Source organism: Diabrotica virgifera, chromosome 7 (genome assembly GCF_917563875.1).
Source record: "Diabrotica virgifera virgifera chromosome 7, PGI_DIABVI_V3a".
Classification (NCBI taxonomy): Eukaryota; Metazoa; Arthropoda; class Insecta; order Coleoptera; family Chrysomelidae; genus Diabrotica; species Diabrotica virgifera.
In genome coordinates, this window is record NC_065449.1 from 110050276 (window position 1) to 110076834 (window position 26559).

The window sequence follows — 26559 nt, forward strand, 5'->3', positions numbered from 1 at the left end:
GCACTAGGTATATTTTGTGTTTTTGTTAATATAGTTATTTTCCTAACTAGTGCGGAAAGTGATACTTTCACGCACGAGACTGCCGTTGACTCGAACGACGCTATAGCGGAGTTCGGGTAAGCAGTCGAGTGCGGGAAGACACTTTCCGTATCAGTTAGGAACAATATTTTTTCTAGGGCCGTACGTTTGGAAAGAAGCCACAAAATATAGAGTTATATCAATTTTTATTTAGAAGTGAAAATACACAAAATTAATTCTTTGGCAAGGTTGTCAAAACCAAACTTTCAATATAATGAGTTAGCACGACGACGATATTGGTTTCCATGACTACGATTCGAAACCATTGTAATTGTCTACTGATCTGACTTTTAAATATTATGTCAAAATAATTTTATTTCATCGAATTATCGCGCTAATTTCAGTAAAACATGAACACAATAAGATAAATTTGAAATAAAGTAGTAAATAATATCTAAATATTAGTTTGTTGCATGTATTATAATATATTATAATGTCATATTACAAGGTATTTTACTTTCCCGCACCCCGTGCGGGAAAATTTACTTTCACGCACGCCGTGCGGGAAACTGCAACTTTCGGAAGCGAAATGCGTGCTTAAAAGTAGCTCTTTTAACACGGCCGCAGAAAACAGTAATTTTCCTAACTAGTGCGGAAAGTGATATTTTCACGCACGAGACTGCCGTTGACCCGAACGACGCGATAGCGGAGTTCGGGCAAGCAGTCGAGTGCGGGGAAGGCACTTTCCGCATGAGTTAGGAACAATATTTTTTCTAGGGCCGTACGTTTGGAAAGAAGCCACAAAAATAGAGTTATTTCAATTTTTATTTAGAAGTGAAAATACACAAAATTAATTCTTTGGCAAGGTTGTCAAAACCAAACTTTCAATATAATGGGTTAGCTCGATATTGGTTTCTGTTAAAATACAAATTTTAACCAGCGTCCAAAATAATAATTTCAGACGCTCCCTCGTAAAATAACCCCTAAGTGAACCGCAGACTCTAGCGGCGTATATAAGTATTATTTTTTCTGGCGCGAAGCGTTCCTCCCTTCCCGAAAAGACTTAACCACGTTGCATCGATCACTTTCTTCTTAAATCTCGAGGAGTGAATAACTAAAAACACTTCTCATTAACGGGTCCGCGTCATCCACGTGAAAAATTTACCGCCAAAAAAATTCTACCGGCTTTACTGAGCCAAAAGTGCGTAAAATAGTGCGCGTATCTATGTGTTTATAAAACAGTTTTTCGCAAACCGTATGTAGGTTACCTCAAACAGCTACACAAGGATACCTATCTGGCCAGATAAGAAAAAACAACCAGAAGCAACCACAGCGCAGGGTGAGTTTGTTTATTTCTACCAATAACTATCTTTGAACGCCTATAAACTAAATCGAGATCAACGAATCTTTTTAGTGTAAAAGAAAAGGTGCGCGCGTCTAAACTAATATTATATATTTTGAGCCAGCGCCTGGAAATACTTTTCCGAGAATAATTTAATTAATCTCTCGAAATATTTATGTAGTATTTTTCTTCATAGGTATCTAGTGGTCCTTCGAGCCGGATAATTAGCCATTTCTAATTTCTGTAAAAAAGAAAAAATTCTTTTCATTTGCAAAATCTCGCCGCGCGCCATCTTATAACGGTATTTTCGTTTTCTATTCTTTCCCTACGACTTAACGGAATATTCCATCGGTCGCGGTGGTACTACGAAGAAACCACCTACGTCACAACACGTACAAATCACTTTGCTCTAACAACGCTAAAGAATTTTCCACTGACATACGGGGGTGCGTTTGATAATTTTTACACATTTTTACAAAAAAGACTTTAATATATCTTTAAATAATTTTTTTTTTTTTATTAAACATTTATTATCGATTACCAATTAAAATAAATTATCACAATGGAACAGGGACAAATTAACAAATTAACGAGGTCCAAAACTGCCAGTAAATTAGATTTAACTAGATTATGTAGTAGTGTAGAAACTGACTTAGCTTCTCTAACTAAATATATGATTAAGGAAATACTTTGTCAACTCAGAGATGCTTTTCGTACCTATAATGACGCAACTAATCTTCTCGCTGCAGAGCTAGCTACTACTGAAGACGTAGATCCGATAGTAAAAAAATATTATAAATGCATTTCTTTACTTGAGGAAAAACTCGAAAGCCTCCTAACTCCACCTACAAGTTCTACAACATCTGAAATATCTAGTGTCCCAAATCCCAATGTCCCGTCTCCTTCTAGTCAAATTACTCAAAATGCCACCACCAAACAGAGAACTGTCAAGCTCCCGGAACTTCGTATCAATAATTTTTCCGGAAAATTAAGTGAGTTTCAATTCTTCTACCAAACCTTTCTCAGCATCATTGATCAAGATGAAACCCTCACTAACATCGAAAAATTTATTTACTTAAGAAATCTACTCAGGGACGATGCTTACCGCTTAATAGAAAATATTCCATTGATTGAGACTAATTATACCATCGCCTTAGATACCCTGAAAGCTCGATATACTAATGATCGCATTCTTATTAGAGATCTAATTTCAGGCATTGTTGAAGCTAAACCCTTGAACAATCATGCCAATTCCTCCCAGTTAAGAGAATTTCATATTTCTGTTTCAAATAGCTACAAGGCTTTGCTTAATCTCAATAAGACATCCGATGAATTATTAAATTTAATCCTAATTCACATTACTTCACAGAAGCTTGACCAAGCCACATTGCGTTCAATGGAATTTGCCCCTGATGCTGACAAGGTCATAGAGTTTTCAAAGTTTCTAGCAAATATAAATATCAGAGCCAACCATTTGGAAAATCTGCAATCTTCTTCTTCGTCCAAGTCCCAAAATAATTACAAATCACAAACTTCCAAGGAAGTAAGACATTCATATCACACCACTAATAACCAACACGACAACCAACAAACGAACTCCTTCAATAATTCTAAGTCTAGACTATGCCCCTACTGTAAAGGTAACCATTCCATCTACATCTGTAGGGATTTCAAAGAACTCACACCACGAGCCAAGAGCATGTTCGTCAAACAACATGATCTCTGTTATAACTGCCTTGGTTCAAGTCATTCCGTTCCAAAATGTCTAAGTAAGACAACTTGTTCCCACTGCGGTGGCAAGCACCATAGCTATTTACATTTTGATATGAGAAAAAATTCTTCTTCTCCCCAACGTGATCCAATAAATCCAAACACGTACAATGAACTAACTAATTCAAATAATAGACCTTCTTCTTCACAAAATCAGGATAGAGACAACACGCACCCATCCCAATCTTCTATGTCACACGTGTTGTCAGCTAATACGGTCAACACACCTGTTGTCCTTCTAAGTACCATACAGGTATACCTCCTTGCCCCCAGTGGGAAAAGAATTTATGTAAAGGCGCTTCTCGATCAAGCAAGTCAAGTTACATTTGTTACACAAAATCTTATTAATCAGCTAAGCACTCCCACCTTTAACAAGCAGTTACAGATCACCGGAGTAAATCAAACTGTCTCGGTTTCCAAATCAACCGCTAATCTGACTATCTATTCTTCCACAAATGATTCAAGGTTGGACATTTCTTGTTCCATTCTACCTAAAATTACAAACTGTCTGCCACAATTGCCAATTATGGCCAACAAACTAAAAATTCCACAAGAAATGGAACTAGCTGACTCTCAATTCCATATCACTTCAGACATTGATATTTTACTCGGTGCTGATTACTATGGAGATATTATACTCGGTCAAATTATTCGTTTAGGTACTGGTCTACCAATTCTGCAGAACACTACATTCGGTTTTATCATCTCTGGCCGCATTCCTGAAAATTGTATAAAAAGCAAGCATGGTACCTCTCAATATGTAAATAATTTGGTTACATGTACGACACTGTCTTCTACTCCAGAATCGCCTGAATCTCAAACCGCTGATGAAAATCTCTCTCAGATTGTTCAAAAATTCTGGGAATCCGAAGAAGTCAACCCTCCCATTTCTGAATCTGTTGAAAATCATCCATCTGAATTACTTTTTCTGAATACTGTTAAGATTTTGCCTTCAGGTCGATATCAAGTTAATCTAAACTTAAAACACTCTGTTGATGACCTACACATGGGAAATTCCTTTATCACAGCTAAAAAACGATTCTTTCATTTGGAGAAAAAATTGCATTCAGACCCTGTCCTGTTGCAAAGCTATTCTAAAATTATTCAAGATTACCATTCTCAAGGTTTAGTCTCAGACGTTCCTCTTCAAGTAAGAAATTTTGACGGAAAATTCAATTATTTTCTGCCTCACTTTCCTATAATAAAAACAAGCTCCACCACTCCCGTGAGAATTGTCTTTGATCCCAACAACAAGTCCACATCAGGTATTTGTTTAAATCAGGTTCTAGATAAAGGCTTCACGGTGCAACCAGAACTTTTTGATATCTTAATCACTTTTCGCCACTACACGTATATACTAGCAGCTGACATTAAGCATATGTTTCTGCAAATTTCCATAAATGAACAAGAAACTTTCCTTCTCAACTTTCTATGGAGGGATAAACAGGATGACAAACTTCAGTGTTTTCGTTTCAACCGATTACCCTTTGGTTTATCCTCGTCCCCTTTCTTAGCCACTCGTGTATTAAAACACATTGCTGATACTCATGCAATTTCACATCCATCTGCGGCAAAAACCTTGCTCAACTCTACCTATATGGACGATGTACTATCTGGTGGTAACAATTTAGAAGAAATTGAGACTCTCCACTTTCAGTTAAGTTCCTTGTTGAGTAAGCACGGCTTTCAGCTCCATAAATTAAGCTCGAACCATCCAGAATTTCTTAAAAAACATAAGTTGATTCCAACTCCAGAAATTAAGTTAAGCCTGGCTGGTTCCTCAGACAAGATATTAGGTATTATTTGGTCACCTGATCAGGATACTTTTTCATTCAAGCCTCCTGTATGCGAGGTAACATCGCCAATTACTAAGAGAAAAATTCTTAGTTATGTCTCTCGTTTATTCGACCCTTTAGGGCTTCTTTCACCAACTCTTGTATATTCAAAACTTCTGTTGCAAAGGATTTGGTCATTGTCACTAGATTGGGACACCCCCATTACCAATGATAAAATTCTTTCTGATTGGCAATCTCTTCTAACGAAATTCCAATCCATAAATCTAACAAAATTTCCTAGATGCTTAGTCCTAGATAAAAAGGTTATCTTAACTCAGCTTATTACCTTCTGTGATGCTTCTCAGGACATCTACGCTGCCTGCGTGTATCTCCGAGTCACTTATGACGACTCTACCGTCTCGGTGAGACTTGTCACATCCAAGACAAAAATCGCTCCCCTAAAAAACAAACTAACTATCCCAAGATTAGAGCTGTCCGCCATTCTATTAGGAATCCAGTTAACTCACCGCTCACAAGGTATCTTACAGAAAGATTTAAAAATTTCTGAAACTCATCTCTTCTCGGACAGTACAATAGCCCTGACCTGGGTAACTACATCTAAGTTTCTCTACAATCAGTTTGTACAGTCTCGAGTCATAAAGATACGTTCCCTCAGTGAATCTTATCAATTTCACCACGTTGAGTCGAAACAAAATCCAGCGGATCTGCCCTCCAGAGCAAAATCTATTTGTTCTAATGCTGAACTTACTGATCTGTGGCTTCATGGTCCGAAATTTCTAATTAAACCGGAAATCGATTACTCACTATTTCAGATTAAAAAATGGAATGGGGAATTACCTGAATTAAGAAAAAATCAAGTTTCCTTAAATGTCACTGTTACTGCTCAGTCAAATGACACCTTGGATGATTTATTTAATCGTTGTTCATCTTTCACAAAAATTCAAAGATCCCTAGCCTATGTTCTTAGATTTGTTTCCAATCTTAAAGCAAAATCAAATCACACTGCTATAGATACTGATGTACTTTCCGTGGAGGAAATTGAATTTTCTACTTGCCTTGTTCTCAAGTATATTCAATCCATTTCTTTCACTAAGGAGATTCATGAATTGTCCAAACGGCTGTCTGTCTCCAATAAAGCCATCAGAGCCCTGAATCCCTTTATCGATGAAAATGATAAACTGTTACGAGTAGGTGGCAGGTTACGTTTCGCTTCCATAAGCTATTCACAAAAGCATCCAATTCTCCTTCCTTCTAAGAATCGTATTATTGCTCTGATGATTGAACAGCAACACAAAAAGCTGTGCCACGCAGGCGCACAAACCACTTTATCTCATATACGATTGAAATACTGGCCCCTTGATGGTCTTCGACAAACCAAGAAAGTCATTCATAATTGCATCAATTGTTTTAGATTCATGACTCCTAATTATTTTCAACAAATGGCAGATGTTCATCCAGATCGTGTCTTATCTAGCCGACCTTTCGAAAGAGTCTCCATTGACTATGGTGGATTTTTTCTTGTCAAAGCCTCGCCTTTAAAAAATGCTAAACTCTATAAAGTATATATCGCTTTTTTCATTTGTATGACCACCAAATGTGTTCATTTAGAACTGGTCACTGGACTGTCTGCTGATGCATTTCTTCTTACCCTCAAGAGGTTTATCGCTAGAAGGTCAACTCCCAGCATCATTTGGTCAGACAACGCGACCAACTTCTACGGTGGTCGTAATCAATTAAAACAACTTCATGAATTTTTTCTAAATCAGGATAATACTCGTCAAATTCAAGACTTCTGTACCCAGAATTTTATTAAATTTAAGTTTGGCGTTCCTCGTAATCCCTCTCAATTCGGACTACATGAAGTTGGCATCAAGAGTGCTAAGTACCATTTATATAGGTTGATTGGGAATTCCCACTTTACTTTTGAGATATTCTATACAATTCTCTGTCAAGTTGAAGCTATCCTTAATTCTAGACCTATTACCAAACTCTCTAATGACGTCAATGACCTAACAGCTTTGACCCCAGGTCATTTCTTAGTAGGACAGAGCTTGACTGCACCTCCTGAGCCTACACTTTCTGATATACCTCAAAACCGTCTCACTATTTATCAACAAGTGAGCCGGATCCAACAGAATTTTTGGCAACGGTGGAAAGTGGATTACTTGAATCTTCTCCAACACCGACCAAAATGGACGGTACCTACCAATCCTGTACAAGTAGGTGATATTGTCTTATTAAAAGACGACAATACACCTCCTCTACTTTGGCCATTGGCAAAAGTGACCGAGGTACTCCCTGGTAGGGACAATCTCATTCGCACAGTCAGGGTTCATTCCGCCAACGGCGACTACTTGCGAGCTATTAGAAAGATTGCAGTATTACCATGCAATTACTAGTTCAGTAATTTTTATTTAATTTTTTGTCTTTCTAGGTTAGTCGTTTAGGTAAACTCATTAATTTTTATTGATTTTCAATCCTTTATGCGTTAGATACTAATTATAATAAATATGTTACTTAGCTAAAAAAAAAAAAAAAAAAAAATCACTAGTTGTTACGAGGGTATCTCAGAATGTTTCAATTTTTATATTTCACTTTCTATATTATTAACACTACTACATAACCAGAGGCGTACTCGCTCATGGAGCCCCCCGGCAATATGTTAAAATACAAATTTTAACCAGCGTCCAAAATAATAATTTCAGACGCTCCCTCGTAAAATAACCCCTAAGTGAACCGCAGACTCTAGCGGCGTATATAAGTATTATTTTTTCTGGCGCGAAGCGTTCCTCCCTTCCCGAAAAGACTTAACCACGTTGCATCGATCACTTTCTTCTTAAATCTCGAGGAGTGAATAACTAAAAACACTTCTCATTAACGGGTCCGCGTCATCCACGTGAAAAATTTACCGCCAAAAAAATTCTACCGGCTTTACTGAGCCAAAAGTGCGTAAAATAGTGCGCGTATCTATGTGTTTATAAAACAGTTTTTCGCAAACCGTATGTAGGTTACCTCAAACAGCTACACAAGGATACCTATCTGGCCAGATAAGAAAAAACAACCAGAAGCAACCACAGCGCAGGGTGAGTTTGTTTATTTCTACCAATAACTATCTTTGAACGCCTATAAACTAAATCGAGATCAACGAATCTTTTTAGTGTAAAAGAAAAGGTGCGCGCGTCTAAACTAATATTATATATTTTGAGCCAGCGCCTGGAAATACTTTTCCGAGAATAATTTAATTAATCTCTCGAAATATTTATGTAGTATTTTTCTTCAGTTTCCATGACGACGATTCAAAACCATTGTAATTGTCTACTGATCTGACTTTTAAATATTATGTCAAAATAATTTTATTTCATCGAATTATCGCGCTAATTTCGTAAAACATGAACACAATAAGATAAATTTGAAATAAAGTAGTAAATAATATCTAAATATTAGTTTGTTGCATGTATTATAATATATTATAATGTCATATTACAAGGTATTTTACTTTCCCGCACGCCGTGCGGGAAAATTTACTTTCATGCACGCCGTGCGAGAAACTGTAACTTTCGGAAGCGAAATGCGTTCTTGAAAGTAGCTCTTTTAACACGGCCGCAGAAAACAGTAATTTTCCTAACTAGTGCGGAAAGTGATATTTTCACGCACGAGACTGCCGTTGACCCGGACGACGCGATAGCGGAGTTCGGGCAAGCAGTCGAGTGCGGGGAAGACACTTTCCGCATGAGTTAGGAACAATATTTTTTCTAGGGCCGTACGTTTGGAAAAAGCCTCAAAAAATAGAGCTATACCTATCAATTTTTATTTAGAAGAAATTAATTCTTTGACAAGGTTGCCAAAGCCAAACTTTTAATATAATGGGTTACCACGACCACGATATTGGTTTCCATGACGACGATTCAAAACCATTGTAATTGTCTACTGATCTGACTTTTAAATATTAGGTCAAAATAATTTTTTTCTACAACCACTATTCAAAGTGCACTTTTCTGCACGGTTTTATGTTAGCAAACTTGATATTTTCTCACAGTCTAAGATATTTGACATTAGTGTGCAGAAAAGTGACGTTTCTGTGCCGCAAAGTGACGTTTCTGTGCCGCAAAGTTCTTTTCTGCACAGTTGACTACCTCATTCTGAGTAACATTATATTCTGTTTACATCCGTGGACTACCGCATTCTGAGTAACGTTATATTCTGTTTACATCCGTGGTTAAATTTTAGACAAATATATATCCTATAAGACAATTTTTATATTTAACTATAGCATAGAAACTAAATTATGGATGTTACAACTGTTTTATTTTACAATTTTATTCTTATTAAACATTTTATAATTATCAAATAACCAATAAGGATTTAGCAACCTGTGCAAGAGACGTCGAATGAAGTAGGTTTTGTGTAAATCCGTGACTGCATAAATATAATGTCAATAATGTGTAATAACTGTTTAAATTTAAACAAATTAAGGCAGTGCATTAATTTTTTAACTGATTTCTGTGTAATTTATTTAGGTATAAGGAATTTAAATTGATTAGTAGGTATTAATTAAATACAGTTTAAAATTTATCACATAGGTACCTATTATAATTAATCGTCGTTTGGAAATTGTGATTTTTATTTTTAGGAAAAACTGTGCTTGTAGAAAAAGTATAGTGTGAAACACGTGCAGAAAGATAATTTCTCACTCGTTTGAATTGCGGCACTCGCTTGCGCTCTTACCGCAACTTTTCAAACTCGTGAGAAATTAGTATCTTTCTGCACTTGTTGCACAATATACTATATTTCATCGAATTATCGCGCGAATTTCATTAAAACATGAATACAATAAGATAAATTTGAATGTATTACAATATCTTTTTCTACGAGCGTGAAAAAATGTCTACTTTCGCGCACGCGTTTTAGTTTAGAAAGTTTCACTTTTCCGCACGCGTGTTACTTTTCTGCACGCGGTTTTTCTTTTCCGCACGCGTGTTAATTTAGATATGTTAATATGGCCTTAAAGTAATTATAATACATGCAATAAACTAATATTTAGATATTATTTACTAATTTATTTCAAATATATCTTACTGTGTTCCTGTTTTAACGAAATTAACGCGACAATTCTATGAAATAAAATTATTTTGACATAATATTCGAAATTCAAATCGGTAGACAATAACAGTCGTTTTGAATCATCGTCATGGAAACCAAGATCGTCGTCATGCTAACTAATTATATTGAAAGTTTGGTTTTGACAACCTTGTCAAAGAATTAATTTGTGTATATATTTTCATATTAATTAAATTAATTGATTAAGATTTGGTAATTTTTTAAAGACTCTTAGAAAAAATATTGTTCCTAACTCTTGCAGAAAGTCTCTTTTCCGCACTCGACTGTTTGCCGAACTCCCGCTTCGCGTCGTTCGGCAAACTGCAGTCGCGTGCGGAAAAGAATGACTTTCTGCACTTGTTAGGAAAATAACTATATAATGGCATATTACAAGGTATTTTACTTTCCCGCACGCCTTGCGGGAAAGTGCAACTTTCGGAAACGAAATGCGTGCGTGAAAGTGGCTCTTTAGCAAGGCCGTAGAAAAAGTATTTTACAGACGAACAATGTTAACTATTTAAGTATTTTGATATCTCATTCAATGTTAATAAATTAAGGATCAGTTTAGATTAATATCTATCTTTGTTGGAAAAATTATTTTTGATTGATTACTTTCATTGCCAACCTAATAAAATTTCACGTATTCGTTGTTGCAGTTAATGGTTCGCTTAAATAATCACTTAACATATTTATTAAGAAGTAAAAAGGTATCATAAAATAGCACTTCAGTACAATATTAAAATATAGGGTGTTCCTTTTAAGAAAACTCTGTAGGTATACCAAAATTAAACATTTCGCTATCTTAATAATTTTTAATAATAGGCTAAATTTTTTAGACTAACTATGTTAAAAATTATGTGAACATAAATAGATTTTTTGATGTCAAATCCCTACAATTCTACAGGGTGAAAATATTGCTACCAAATTAATAAAAAAACGCAATTATCTTTTAAACTTCCTGAGATAATACTACAAAACCTTATATTTCACTAAAGAAAACATCGATAGAGCAGAATTCAAAAAGATAAAAGTAGAACAGGGTGATCCATTAAAAAAAGATAAGTTTGTTTCACCCTGTCAATTATTGACAGTATCGTATTATACGGTTGGGCCTGTATGTTTGAAAATATTTTTTTTATTATAGTCCTACCTCTTACGACAAATGAGTAATAGACCTGGATCCCGCGTAACAAAAAAGTTGATTAACAGCAAGCTGAAAATTTTTTAATAGCTTAACGGTGTCTAGTCGGACAAACTTTGATGTATGGGAACACTGGAACGTAGGAAGTTTTAATTGTGGAACAGGTTAAAAATTTGGACTACGAAAACGTCCCAAGTATTTTGTCGGACAGAACTTCCAATTGATTTTTTACGTTTTCAATAAACTCTAATGCAAAATTTAGACCGCTTTTTATCACCAACATAATTGGTGTCATTTGACATGTTCTACGTGTCGAACTTATTAAAATGCCCAGTTGGTGACAAATACCAGTCTAATTTTTAAATGAGAGTTTAACGAAAGAAGGGTAACAAATCAATTGGAAGTTCTGTCCGACAAAATACATGGAAAGTTTTCGTAGTCTGACGTTCCAAATTTTTAACTTATTCTACAATTAAATCTTCCCCTGTTCCAGTGTTCCCATACATCAACGTTTGTCCGACTAGACACCGTTAAGCTATTAACAAATTTTCAGCTTGCTATTAATCAACTTTTTTTTGGTACGCGGGATCTAGGCCTATAATTGGACTTCCTCTCAGGAATCCCGCACCCTTTATACAGTATGGTGCAAAATACGATACAGTTATTTTAAGTGATGATATGAATGGATTACAACACCTTTTAAATGCCATTGACAGAGTGGGAAGAGAGTTTGGCCTAAATATAAACTGTTCAAAAACAAAATACATGGTATTTAGCCGTTTGGCCCATCAAGATTCACGGTTATATGTTGATGGTCATATAATTCAAAGAGTACCCAGTTTTAAATATCTGGGTTGCCATATTACTGAACAACTAGATCCAGATAAAGAGATAAAATGTAGAATCGAGATAGCCCGCACGACATTTTTAAAAATGAGGTAATTCTTCTGTAATGATACCTTGCAACTTCAACTTCGAAAGCGCATGATTAAATGCTACATTTGGTAAGTCCTCTTGTATGGTGTCGAAGCATGGACATTCAAAATATCCACCATTAACCGTTTGGAGGCCTTTGAAATGTGGCTGCACAGACGTATTCTAAAAATACCATGGACGGCTATGCTGACAAATGTGGGAGTCCTTAAGAGAGCAAATGCTACCCGCGAGCTGCTTGATAACATCAAATATAGAAAGATGGCCTATTTTGGACACGTAGTAAGGGGAGATCGGTATAATATTCTTCAACTTATTATGATGGGTAAAATCGAAGGACGCAGAGGAATTGGTAGAAAGCAGGCCTCTTGGTTGAAGAAGATCCGGGAGTGGACAGGAATAAAGAAAGCAGAACACCTATTTAGAATAGCTCGAGACAGAGACAGTTTCGCCATGTTAATCGCCAACGTCAAGGGGACTTGATAGGGCACGTTAAGAAGAAGAAGGTGCAAAATACATTTTCGAATGATGGTAAATATTTCGTATACCGGCGACTTCAAGAAAAAATCCCGACAAAGGTTGTTTTTTATTTTCAAATTATGATATTTTGGCATAATATTTAATATATCATACGAGTGACGTCAACCATCTGAGTGTGGTGATGTAATCAATTATTTTTTAAATGAAAATAGGGATCGTGTGCTAGCTGCTTTGAAAGGTTATTCAATTCTCTATTCAGTAGATTTATTATTAACAGAGTATTTATTAACAGAGTAATTTATACAGCGTGTCCAAAAAAATTCAAAATTCATTATTAATTTCAAAATACGTTTTACTGTTGCAAAAAAAAACAGAAAAAAATGTTTATTTCACAAATAAACATTTCCTTTCTATTAAGTTCAATGTTCATGCTGCCAGCCACATACCTCAAGGAAGCGTTCTGGCGCCGTCCCTATTTAACATCTACACCAATAAAGTGAAAACACTCACACAAGTAGAGTCGACAATGGAAGAAGCTTTAAACATGATGTCAACTTACTACAAACAAAACACATTAAAGCCAAACCCTACTAAAACCCAAGTATGTGCATTCCACCTCAACAACCATCTAGCGCATGTAAAACTGAAGGTTTTCTGGAAGGGACAACGCTTAGAACATACTGATAGGCCCAAATATCTTGGAGTGATACTAGACCGGTCACTAACGTATAAATTCCACTATCAGAGCACAAGACAAAAGGTTTATATGAGAAACAACCTTCTCCGGAAACTTGTAGGGAGCAAGTGGGGTGCAAACCCCCAGGTCTTAAAGTCAACAGCTGAGGCCTTATGTTTCTCAACAGGGGAATATGCTTGTCCCGTCTGGGGTAGATCTAGACACGCCCAACAAATCACCACGGCGTTAAATGAAACATGTAGAATAATTACCGGTTGTATGAAGCCTACCCCTCTACCATTACTGTACCGGGCAGCTGGATTCGCATCACCAGACGACCGTAGATGCGCCTCACAATATGTGAAGAAGTTCAGGCAAACTTTCGATGAAAGGCACCAATTATACGGGTTTGACGAACCGCCAGGAATCAGCCGACTTAAATCAAGGAAAAGGTTTATGAGAAATATCAGCGTCGAACCACCCGAACTGTTCCCCCTACATCCAGAACGACCTAATGGAATGAACCTGGACTGGAGAACCTGGCGGACACTCAACCGAATACGCACAGGTGTTGCCCCTGTAAAACAGAACCTTATTAAATGGGTCATCAAGACAGATAACGACGCACTTTGTGAATGTGGGGAAATACAGAGCGTGGAGCATGTGAGAGTATGCAGACTTTGCCCATCACAGTCCACCTTCGATGATTTATGGCTCGAAAATACAAAGGGTGTAGACGTAGCCCGATATTGGGCAGAAAAACTGTAGTCGGATCCAGACACGAAAAAGTAAAGTAAGCCTCTAGGAAGTTTGAACATTTAATTTAAGCGAAAGCAATTTATTTGTAAAATAAAGATTTTTATTTACTCTATGTCATATTATTATGTATAAGTTTTTAGTTTTTGAAAACTGTCATTATAGATAGCAGTGCGTGAAGTGTTTAAAGTGTGCGTGAAGTAACAATGTATTTTAAATGGGAGTTACTTTTTCGCACTGTTTTTGACACACATATAATCAAATATCCTTAACTTTCGCGTTGTCATGGTGATGACATAATGAGCAATAAATTACGACAAAAGTTTTGATAGTTTTGTGGTTTGAAAGAAGTTAGAATTTTCAAATGTCAAAGTTCTAAAAATTGTAGAACTGAGATAAATTCCAGTGACGAAGAGTTACAGTTTTTTTATTTGTTCATCATAGATAAAATATTGTATGAAACTGTGCGTGAAGTACTTTTTGCGAACTTACGCGATGTATAGCACTCGCTCCGTTGTCGCTCGTGCTCTAAACATCGCGTGCCTTCGCAAAAAGCATACTTCACGAACTGTTCCACAAATAACTATTTTCTGATTTCTGACAGAGGTAAAATTTGTTTTGAATTAAATAAATTACATAGAGTAGAGCGTCCATAATCCGAACTAATTGGTACAGGGGTAGTTAGGATTATCGAACATATCTTCAAAATACATACAAAGCTCATAAACATAGTACATATGTACATACGTTTTAGTTACAAGGAATAAAACACTAGCATAATAAACAAATATATTGTATGTATTTCTGCATAAACAAAACAAAAATATCCGCGGTCATATTTTGCCCATATTGTCATATTAGATCCAAAAATTCGGTCTGCGAACATATTTTTTGAATTTTATAAATTTTTTTGCATTCAGATTAGCGAAAGTTCGGATTACCAGGGTTCGGATTATCGACGCTCTACTGTACTTTCTTCTTTTTTTGTTAATTAATTTAATTAAAAAAAATTGGCCACCCTGTATATATAATTATGTAAATGTTTATATTACTGAGTAAATAATTGAATAATCTTTGAAATGGACTAGCACACGACCCCCTAGCCTCATTTAAAAAAATCATCGATTACGTGGTCACGTCAGATGGATGACGTCACTAGTATGATATATATATATCAAAAAATCATAATTTAAAAATAAAAATCAACCTATATCAGGATTTTTCTTTTAAGTCACTGACTTACGATTTACGAAATAACGAATTTATTCCTTTCATTTGCACTACACTGTATAGCGATAGTTTCAAACAAATGGTGGTTATGTGAATATTCCGGTTTATATTCCAAGCTGATATTAAAAGAGGAATAAAAAACAGAACATTCACATGTGCTCTCATTGCATTTACTATGATACAAAATATCAGACTTGATAAAAAATATATCGCTGATAGGTATATCTCTGAAGTATCATCATTAATGAACAAAATGAATGTTTCAAAGGCATTAACTATCACAAGTAAATTTTTGGTAATGTTGGTAGATAATAACACTATAGTTATTGTGCAATATTCTGACAGAGACAAATATCTGACAGGAGAGTAAAAAAATATAGATTTTATACTGCAATAAATAATATTCTGCTAGTTTCGACTTTGTTTATGTTATAAAGTTTTGTTTAGTTAGTGCATTGAAAATATTGTTTTTTGTTTTTTATAATGTAACGACGTCATTTAACTTTGGATGAGACGAACAGGGCTGTAGGCGTAGGCCCTATTCAATGTCGCATGTGACAAACTAATGTAGCTGAGTGCATGGGAATCTCCCAAAGTGTTACAAGTCAATTGTGGTGGCGTTTTTGTATCACTGGAAGTCCAGCCTAATGTCATCCAGAATTTGAGCGTGTTAAAACTGCAGCTCAGGACAAATTTTTAGCTCTAATATTAGAGTGGTATCAAAAATATCAAAACATGATATGAATGCAAATTATTGAGCTTTAGTTTTATTCTCCGACGAATCTAGATTTGGATTTCATTCAGATTCGCGTCGAGAATGAATGTGGAAAAGATCTGGAAATGTAGCACGCTTATAACATGTTCAGGAAGTTTACACATACAGAGGCGATGCAGTAATGGTGTGAAGTGGAATAATAGGGCAGCCAATTAGGGTATTTGGCTCCGAATTCCATCCTACTGCATCGATTTACTTGAAATTTTCACAGTAGGTGGGTAATAGCTCAAGAAATAAAGTCTACCGTATGCCGATGTGCGTTTATATCTTGGGGTGGTTCCCACCCCTTCTCGGGGGTGAAAAATGTTTTGGTTAAAATAGCCACGGAAATGGCTAGGGAACCTAATTTTAAGCAAAAACTGTTCTATGATTAGTTTTTGAAAACTCAATACTTTTTGAGTTATTCGTGGTTGAAAATTGGCCAATTTCATTGAAAATTACACCTTTTCGGACGGATTTGCGAATACCTTAAAAACTATGCATGTAACAAAAAACTGCATAACATATTTCTCTAGGTTATAAAACAAAGAGATTCGTTCCTTCATAAATCTTCTAGATAAAATACAAAGAGGGATATGGTAGGTAAGAAGAGTTTGTTTTTTTTTTTGCATGCTCAAATCGGTGTATTCAGCTTGAAATAACAGAGAAACTGTCGATTTTGGGTGTATAATGATACTAATAACTTTTGTAGTGCTTGAAAAGACCTTTAAAATGAGCATTCCTAATTGTCGATTACATGCAATCTGAGCGAGATATTCTGCAAAAAAGTTAATGACTATTGTATTTTAAGAAGAAATGAGAAGTATATTTAACTCCTCATCCATCTATTTGTTATTTCTATGTTCAAAAAGTTGGGCTCGATTAAAATAAATGGTTTTTGAAAAAAATAGATCAAATTATAGAGCGCATTTTGAATTTTTCTTAAAAATGTTCCTTTTCCTGCATGTAACTCGAAAAAGATTAGAGATAAGAAAAAAAGATACCACACAAAAATGTAGGGCTTTTTCAGATAAAAATTTTCTTTTTATTTTTCATTACTGTATCTTTTATCATTTTCAAGTTACATGGAGAAAAAGGAAGACTTTTAAGAAAATTTTAAAATGCTCTCTATAATTTGATCTTTTGTTTTCAAAAACCATTCATTTTAAACCCGTCCAACTTTTTGAACATAGAAATAACACTATAATAAAAGGTATTATATAAGGAAAACCGTGCATTTACATTTTGGTGGATAAGGGTTAAAATTATTTCTAATTTTTTCTTAAAATACATTAGTTATCACTTTTGTTTGCAGCATTTTATCTCGCTTAGTTTTAATGTAATGGACCTTTAATATAGCTCATTTTAAAGGTCTTTTGAAGTACTACAAAAGGTATTAGTAGCATTATACACCTAAAATCAACCGTTTGTCTGTTATTTCTAGTTGAATACACCAATTTGAGAATGTACCAAAAAACAAACTATTTTCACCTACCATATCTCTTTTTGTATTATAACTAGAAGATTTATGAGTGCAAGTGTCTCTTTATTTTTTTATAACCTACAAAAATGTTTAATATATTTTTTTTTAGTTAGATGCACAGTGTTTAATGTATTCGCAAAAAAATGTTCGAAAAGGTATTACGTTCCAATGAAAATGGCCAATTTTCAACCACGAATATCTCAAAAAGTATGGAGTTTTCAAAAAAAGAATTAAAGAACAGTTTTTGCTTATAACTAGGTTTTTTAGCGAATTCCGTGGTAATTTTAACCAAAAAATTTTCCACCCCTAAGAAGGGGTGGGAACCACCCCCAAGATAAAAGCACACATCGGCATAGGGTAGACTTTAAATTAGGAGATAAGTAGAGGCTAGGCCCAAAATTTCATTAAAATCCATGCAGTAGGATAGAATTCGGAGGTAATATCCTATTCTTGCTCCCATTGACTGGCGTATAATAGTCTGTAGCAGAACAGACCTCGTGTTTCAAAACTACTTCCTTGCAGCTCAACAGTACCTCTACACTCTACACCATACTAAAACCTATCGTTCATCTGTTTGCTGATGCGGTTGCTCAAAACTTCCACCTCATGCATGATAATACTCATTCACATGTCGCACGTCCGGTGACATACTGGCTTACCAACGAAGATATTGATGTGTTGCCTTTGTCTACATAATTCTCCGACCTGAATCCCATCGAGCATGTATAGGACATGCTGCAACGAAGAATTACTCCACATATAGGTAACATATATACGCCGTTTGGTTTCCGTGGTCCGTGATCGTCTAATAGAAGAATTGGCAAACGTACAACTACTACTAGGTATCAACAATTATTTTATTTTGTCTATGGACGACAGACGTTGAGCCTTAATAAACTAGGTTGGATGCGATACTTTGTATTAATTTTGTGTTTTTTTCTTATTACGATCATATTATATGATGACCTATTTTTCGTTTAAGTATGTAATTGTACTTCTCGATCATTTTGATAAGTCTGAAAGGCATTTTCACTATTTTTAACATTTCAACAAATTTTGTTCTATTTTAAATACTCCTAATCACTACAAATAGATTATTATTTATTCAAAACAATTAAAGAAGAAATTATGGTAGGGGAGCAAAGTATGCTAAATGTGCAGTCACTCGACCGCTTTGGAGACCTACTGGGATGTGAAGAGTAGGTCTTAAAATCAAAAAAAGTTTAGTAAAGTTTTCCATTTTAGCCCCCGCTTGCCATTTTTAATTTAGTTTTCCATTTCCAATAATGGTTTTTTCCTATTATAACGCCATCTATCCATAATTCGAAAAAATGTTTCGAATAAAAGTTACTTATTTTTACGTAAGGAATACAAATCTGCAATAAAAAATGAGGGCTCCTATTTAAGATTTTAAAGTAACCCCCCACCCCACCTCCGTAGGGGGTCGTGTTTGATGCCATTCGATAGATTTTTCAAAAATATTGAATAAGTGTATTTTACAGTTTTTCGATCTGATGTTCATTTCGCGAAATATCGCGGGATTCGTATTTAAAATATTAAATTTACCCCCACCCCTCTCCGTGGGAAGTCGTGTTTGGTATCATTCAATAGATTTTAAAAAAATATTGAGCACATATTTTTTAGTTTTTCGATCTGTCATTCATTTCGCGAAATATTCGCTTTTTCTTGTGAAACTTTGGGACCTACCCATTTCCTTATGCCCGCCTCAAATCGTCAGATTTTTTAAATATACACTCTTTGGCATGTACTTAACTTACCTTATCTTAATCTGACAATTTCGAGTTTTTTTAAGGATAGATTTTTCTTCGGGCCCCTCTTAACGAATTCCCCTGTGTTAATAGCCAATATATGGTAGGAGAGGTACATCTGCAGGGTACCAGGTTTCTCGCCATATAATAATCTGACGCGCTCGAGTAACTGCAAAAATCCCCGCTTGGGCTCCCCTACCATTACGTCTCTTTTTAAAAATATCCCTAGACTGTTTCGATGCGTGTCTATCGATTGGTCTATCTAGAAAATACTCAGGCTATGGCATATTATACAGTTGAGTCCGCGAGTCTTTACCCGTGTGTCATCATTTAAAGCATACTATATACGAAATAAGTCGGAAATTTACTAAACGCAACGGCAAGTGGATATTATTCCGATCACGGGTTATAGTATAAAATTTGACGTTATCAAATAAATAGAATGTCAAATTTAAGTTTTGCTTTAAAATTTTGGTACATAACTACAGCTACATTTGAAGTAGCTTAATAAATTATTTTATTATCATTGATTAATAAATAAATAAACAATTTATAAAAAAATTCGATAACATATTTTCTTTTTGTTATTTTATTCACTTTGGCGGAACCTTAAACACAAGCATTCAACTGTGTCAACAATAAGGTTAGCTTTGTACGTTGTCAAAATTTATCGTAAAATAACAAACTTATTACAAAATTTCTAACTCCAATATAAAATTAGTTGTGAAAACAACTGTTTGTATACTATAAAAAAACTTCTAAATGCAAAAATTCGACAAAATAACAGCAAAAAATTCAACAAACTGACAGCCACAAAAGTAAACAAACCAAAACGTCAGAAATTGTACTTAAAATATGTGAAGACATCCCCAATCGTCTTTCTTTGTACCTATCTCTTTTCAATGCACTGAGTCTAAATCGTTCAAAAAAATAACATGTTGTGTCTTTACTTTATAACAGGCGGCAGCTGGTTTGTCATTAATTTCATGCGTGGAAGAGAATGATGCTAAATAAAAGTATGTGTTTTATCTAGCCGTGTATTAATGACGCACGGGTAAAAACTCGCGGACTCAACTGTACTTTAAATCGAATATACAGCGTGTCTACTTGAGTTGGAAACATATGGGAAACTTTTTTATTATTAATTTTACGAAAAAAAGTTATTCTTTATAAAAAGTTCTGCATGCCCCAAAACCTAAGATTCAATCATCAGATATCAAATTTTCTGAATATTATACGAGGTATGTCAAAAAATATGAATTTCGGTCAAGGGTAAAGTACCTTTATTTCTCTCAATATCGAAAATTCTTATGATAAAAAGTTGTTTGGAATTAAAAACTAAGATCAAATATGCAATTACATGCTTCTTATTGAAAAAAAATTTTTTTTTTCTCAAATTTAAGGATACCCAACATTGTTTTTAATTATTACAAATATGATAACTCGTTTATTATTCATTTTACGAAAAAAAGTTATTCTTCGTAAAATGCTTTGCATGGTCTAAAATCTAAGACACAATCATGATATATCAACTTTTATTAATTTTATACGAGGTATGTCAAAAAATATGAAATTCGCTCAATATTATAGCACCTTTATATTTCACAGTATTTCAATTAGAAGGATGTAATTGCATATTGACACATAGTTTTTAGTTCTAAACAACTTTTTTAATAACTGTTTTCAATATTCTGAAAAATAAAGGTACTTTACTCTTGAGTGAAATTCATATTTTTTGACATAACTCGTATAAAATTAATAAAATGTGATATCTGTTGGTTGCATCTTCGGCCTTATGACCTACAGAGCTTTTTATAAAGAATACCTTTTTTTCGTAAAAGTAATAATAAAAGAGTTATCGTATGTGTAATAAATCAAAACGAAGTTAGTATCAATAAATTTGAGAAAAATTTGGAAAATATTTTTTTCCAATTAGAAGCATGTAATTGCATATTTGAGCTTAGTTTTTATTTCCAAACAACTTTTCAGAATAAGCATTTTCGATATTGAGAGAAATAAAGGTACTTTACTCTTGAACGAAGTTCATATTTTTTGACATACCTCGTATAATATTCAGAAAATTTGATATCTGATGATTGAATCTTAGGTTTTGGGGCATGCAGAACTTTTTATAAAGAATAACTTTTTTTCGTAAAATTAATAATAAAAAAGTTTCCCATATGTCTCCAACTCAAGTAGACACTGTATATTATAAAATTAACTCTTAATTATTGTGTAAAAGGCATATTAGACCAGTAAGGATCTGTTTTTAGGTGGATGTGAGAGGTGGCATTCAGATTTTTGCGGATAAAGTTAGGTAATAACTTCGTTAATAATAATTGATTTATGCTCCTTCTCAAATATGCCCGGAACATTAATAAAAAAAAATTATATATTTAAAAATTTCAAAAAATTTCGTTTTTTTCTACTTTTTTTGCTTATAACTTAAAAACTATTCATTTTAGAACAAAGTAATACAAAAATATCTTATCACCCTTGCTTCAAAATAGCAATAAATATAAAATAAGACACAAAATAAGAATGCCCTTATTCAATGATTTTCCATCACTTAGGTTATACTTGGAACCTTCCTAATTCGCTTAGAAAATTTTTGTAATGTGCTAAAATCGTACACCAAATTTCATTAAAATTGACTTACTAGATTTTGCATAACAATTTTGCAATCTAAACTTTTTTTAAAAAATTAAAATTTTTTAAAATCTTGCACAACAAAAACTCGAACATACAAAGATTTGTCAATTTTTTTACATATATAAAGAAGTACTCCACCTATCTAATGCACTTTACAGAATTGAAATCGGATTATTTAAGCAGTCTCAGCAATGTTTTAAAGTAATAAACAATTTTTTGGCTTATAAACAAATTAGTGCTGTGGCCAGGAGGGGGTGCTACGGGCTCCTTTATTTAGATGGACTTACCCAAGTTTTTTTATGTATTTTGACCCGTAGAACACGAATTGTTTGGGTAACAGTTGATCCGGATGTCGATAAGATTGTTATAAACAAAGAACTTGAGGAATTACATAAAATCGATTTTTCGCAAAATAAAACATTTTTTTGTATTCCTTGGGTAATTCTAAGCAAAAAATGTTCTTACAAGTTTTTTCGTAGGATGCATAGTTTTCGAGATAAACGCGGTGGAACTTTCAAAAAATCGAGAAATTGCAATTTTTGAACGCGAATAACGTTTGATTAAAAAATAAAGTAGCAATTCTGCTTACCGCATTTGAAAGTTTGAGTCAAATTATACCGGTTTTAATTATTTGCATTGCTAAAAATTAATTTTTTTTATTATTAAACAAAGCTATTTGTTGTATAAGCCAAAAAATTGTTTATAAATGTAAAACATTGCTGGGGCCCCTTAAATAATCCGATTTTAATTCTGTAAAGTGTATTAGATAGGTAGAGCACCTCTTTATATGTAAAAAAATTAGCAAACTTCTAAATGGTCTACTTTTTGTTCAGAAAGATTTTAAAAAAATTGAACTTTTTTAAAAACATTTAGATTGCAAATTTATTATGCAAAATTTATTAGGTCGATTTTAATGAAATTTGGTACACGATTTAAGTATATTACAAAGAATGTCCTAAGTGAATTACTAAGGTTCTAGGTGCCACCAAAGTGGTTAAAAAATATTGAATAACAACAGACTTATTTTGCCCCCTTATTTTGTATTTATTGCTATATTGCAGAAAAGGTAATACCTTAAGACATTTTTTACCAGTCGTATATTATACAAAATTCTATTACCTTTATTTTATTTCTCTACGACTTTGTTCCAAAACGAATCGTTTTAAAGGTATAAGCAAAGAAAGCAGAAAAAAATCGATGTTTTTCGAAATTTTTAAATATTTTAATTTTTAGCACAAGTCAATTATTATTACTGAAGGTGTCACCTAACTTTATCTGCAAAAATCCGAATGCCACCTCTCACATCCAAAAATAGACGTTTTTTCGCAGATCCTTACTGGTCTATATCATGTTTGTTTGATTAAGCTCTTTATGAAAAATATTTATCTGTACGCAACCATAATTTAGTTTGACGCACAATATATCACGTTCATATTAAATACCATATGGTTTTCTGAGAGAATTGTATGAATGCCAACTAATATTCTCTATAATAAAAACAATTATTTTGATTAGGTATATACATTATACATGTTAAATTAATGCAAGGTTTTTATTAAAATAAAATAGGAAGACCACTTTCAACAACATTCCTATGAAAAATTATTATTATGCTTTCTTTAAATAATTATATATTTACAGTCCTTGGGCCCACCATTAAAAAATAATTATTACCTCCCTGATGAGACTTTTTTTATTCAGTTATCATCTCGATATCGAGTCAGAAAACTTTTCTATTTCGGAAAATTTTCGGGAAGGGGCGTTTCGTAAATAAAGAGGTTTCTAAATTTTGGTGCGTCCGACAACTGAAGTACACTTAAAAATTTGTTGGACAATATTACTAGTAAATTGTAAGCATTTTTATCAAAAAATCCTGCAACAAAAATCATAAATTATGACTCCAGAGTGCACCCCCATAGTGGGGAGCAAGCACCTTAAAGAGTCATAAAATTTGTACCATCACAGCTGATTTTTGCAGGACTGTTTGATAAAAATATTTACAATTAACTGGTAATATTATCCGACAAATATTTAAGGGTACTTCAATTGTCGGATGCACCCAAAATTTAGAAACCTCTTTATACCCCATTCCACGAATATACGACCCTCTTGGATTATCGGGACAACGAATATTTTACTGTGTAAAATATGAATAACAAAAGTAAATTGCAAATTATATTATTGTGGTTTATTGGAGTAATTATTAGAACAGAATACTTTCGTACTTCTATGTTGCACACTAAAATATTCGTTGTCGCGATAATCCAAAACAGTCGTATATTCGTGGAAGTCACCATATTTACGAAACATCCCATTCCCGGAAATTTTCCGAAATAGAAAAATTGTTTAACTCGACATGAGTAACTGAATAAAAGAAGTTTCATGGGGGAGGTAATATATTTTTTTTAATGGTGGACCCAAGAACCATTAGACAAAGCATACTAAACGCGTATGAAATTAATTTCCGGTCACACTTTTGTTTAGTTAAATACTTCACTGTAAAATTAAACTCAAATAACTCGAATGTGGTGCAATTTTTTGGGAAAACTTAAAATACTTACATCTTTTAAAGTCCATTAAAATACCTTTTAAATAGGCTCTGACAACAGTTTTTTGCGTAAGAACTGACTGACTTATGACGAAAATAAAGTCGCTCTCCGCTTTTTCCTTATTAAAATGTAAAAAGTAAACCATCGTCGTTACAATCCTAATAGAAATGAATAGCTTCCCACTGGAAATTAACTTTATTTGGGTATAGTTGATACGGTCCATGTGATACGACCGGTTTGGAATGCTTAGTTTAGAAAAAATAGTTGATTAAATCGAAAATGGCATTATTATATGTAATTAAAAAAAAATTTATTTGTCTTAAATAAACCTAAAAATATTCATGATACAAAAACAAAAAAAAATAAAAAATTTCAGTAAAAGAAATTCTACAGTTATGATTAAAAAATTTTTTCATAATATGAATACTTTTAGATTTATTTAAGAAAAAGGCACTTTTTTTTATTTTAAAAATGTCATTTTCGATTTAATCAACTATTTTTTCTAAACTAAGTATTCCAAACCGATCAAATCACATCGATCGTATCAATTGTAGCGAAATAAAGTTAATTTCAAGTGGGAAGCTATTCATTTCTATTAGGATTGTAACGACGAGGGTTTACTTTTTACATTTCAAACAGAAAAAAGCAGAGACAGATATTATTTTCGTCATAAGTCAGTCAGTTCTTATGAAAAAAACTTTTGTCAAATCTTATTTGAAAGGTATTCTAATGAAATTTAAAAGATGTCTCCTAAGTTTTCCCAAAAAATTGCACCACATTCGAGTTATTTGAGATTAAAATTTTTCCATTTCGATGTCCTTCGAAAATATCCATCCTTTAAAGAGCAATACCCTAGTCGTTATTGGGTTTAAATAGGTCTTTCAGACGCGAATCTCTTTGTTTTTTTATTAGCTACAATTTTGCTCTTAATGATTTTTTTTACAAAATTAAATTTTTTTAAGTTCTTCATGGAAAACCGTTATGAAACGTGAGTTTTTTCAATGAAAAATGCATAGTTTCAATCGAAATTAACTTGAAAAGTGTCAATTTTGCAAAAAACTTTATAAAAAAAATTTCCTCAGAATTGGTCGCTCTATTTATTTCCATAGTTATTTTGATTAAAAAAATTTCATCCCCTAGATGGAGTTGTTTTCACTCAAGGGCAAAAACGCAGTTCGGCATAGGGTATATTTTGACAAAGGTTTATACTTATTACCCAAATCCAAATTTTCAAGGAAATCAACCTTGGTTCTCAAAATTCCACGAGAAAATGGCTGTTGATTGGACTAGTATGCCTAGTATATTATATCAAAATTTATGAGCCGTGATCTGGAGTCATTCCTTTTTTCTGTTTTGTATCATTACGCAAAATACCGAGTAGGTTTTTCTGGCCATGAAAGCTTACACTTCTAGTCTCTGATATGTAGTTCTTCTTTTCCTTGTTCTGCAAATGTCCTTGTCGCATTGAATTTTAGCTTTTATCAGCCAACATCTTATAAAATAACAATATTAGAATACCATTATTGGACCAGAAAGTTTAGCCTTAAAAACACCAGAATAAATCGATTTTTAAATACAGCACCTAATAGAGACTTGCAACTTTTTACATTGTGTTGCAAAAAAGCCTACTACAAAAAAAATTGGTGAAAATGCATTTTATCGATTTTGAGGATTTTAAGGATTGCGTAAACTTCGTAAAATGCATCCCAAAGTGTCAAAATAAATATATTATGGGACAGATTTTGTCAAATAGTGGTTTTGGGGTAACTGAACCCAATTACGCCATCAGAACCGACTCCTGAAGTACCTGGTACCCAGTGCCACTGCTAAGGAACGTTATCTTCTAGAGTTTCGAGGGTTTCGGCATTAAATTAATGCAAGTAGATTACTCGGGAGGTTTTTGGGACTGCTTTGGGTTACGCCATCGGAACCGACACCCGGGGCACCTGGTGTTTAGGATCACCTCATCTTCTGTTATTTTGGCACTAAATTGGTGCAAACAGATTACACGAGGAGTTTTTGGGGTTACTGAATACGAATACGCTATCAGAACTAACATCCAGAGGACCTGGTGCACACGGTCACTCCTAAGGTACGCCAACTTCTGGAGTTT

The 26559-nt window shown here is 33.8% G+C and overlaps 1 protein-coding gene across 1 annotated transcript in view; it reads left to right on the forward strand.

The window, feature by feature from the left end:
* The first annotated feature begins 1922 nt into the window (after positions 1–1922).
* Positions 1923–26559, forward strand: part of LOC126888578 (uncharacterized) — a 66501-nt gene continuing 41864 nt past the window's right edge. The window contains exons 1-2 of the mRNA XM_050656927.1: positions 1923–2352; positions 3934–5945. Of these exons, the coding sequence (XP_050512884.1) occupies positions 1923–2352; positions 3934–5945 (2442 nt within the window). The remainder of the gene's footprint in view (positions 2353–3933; positions 5946–26559) is intronic.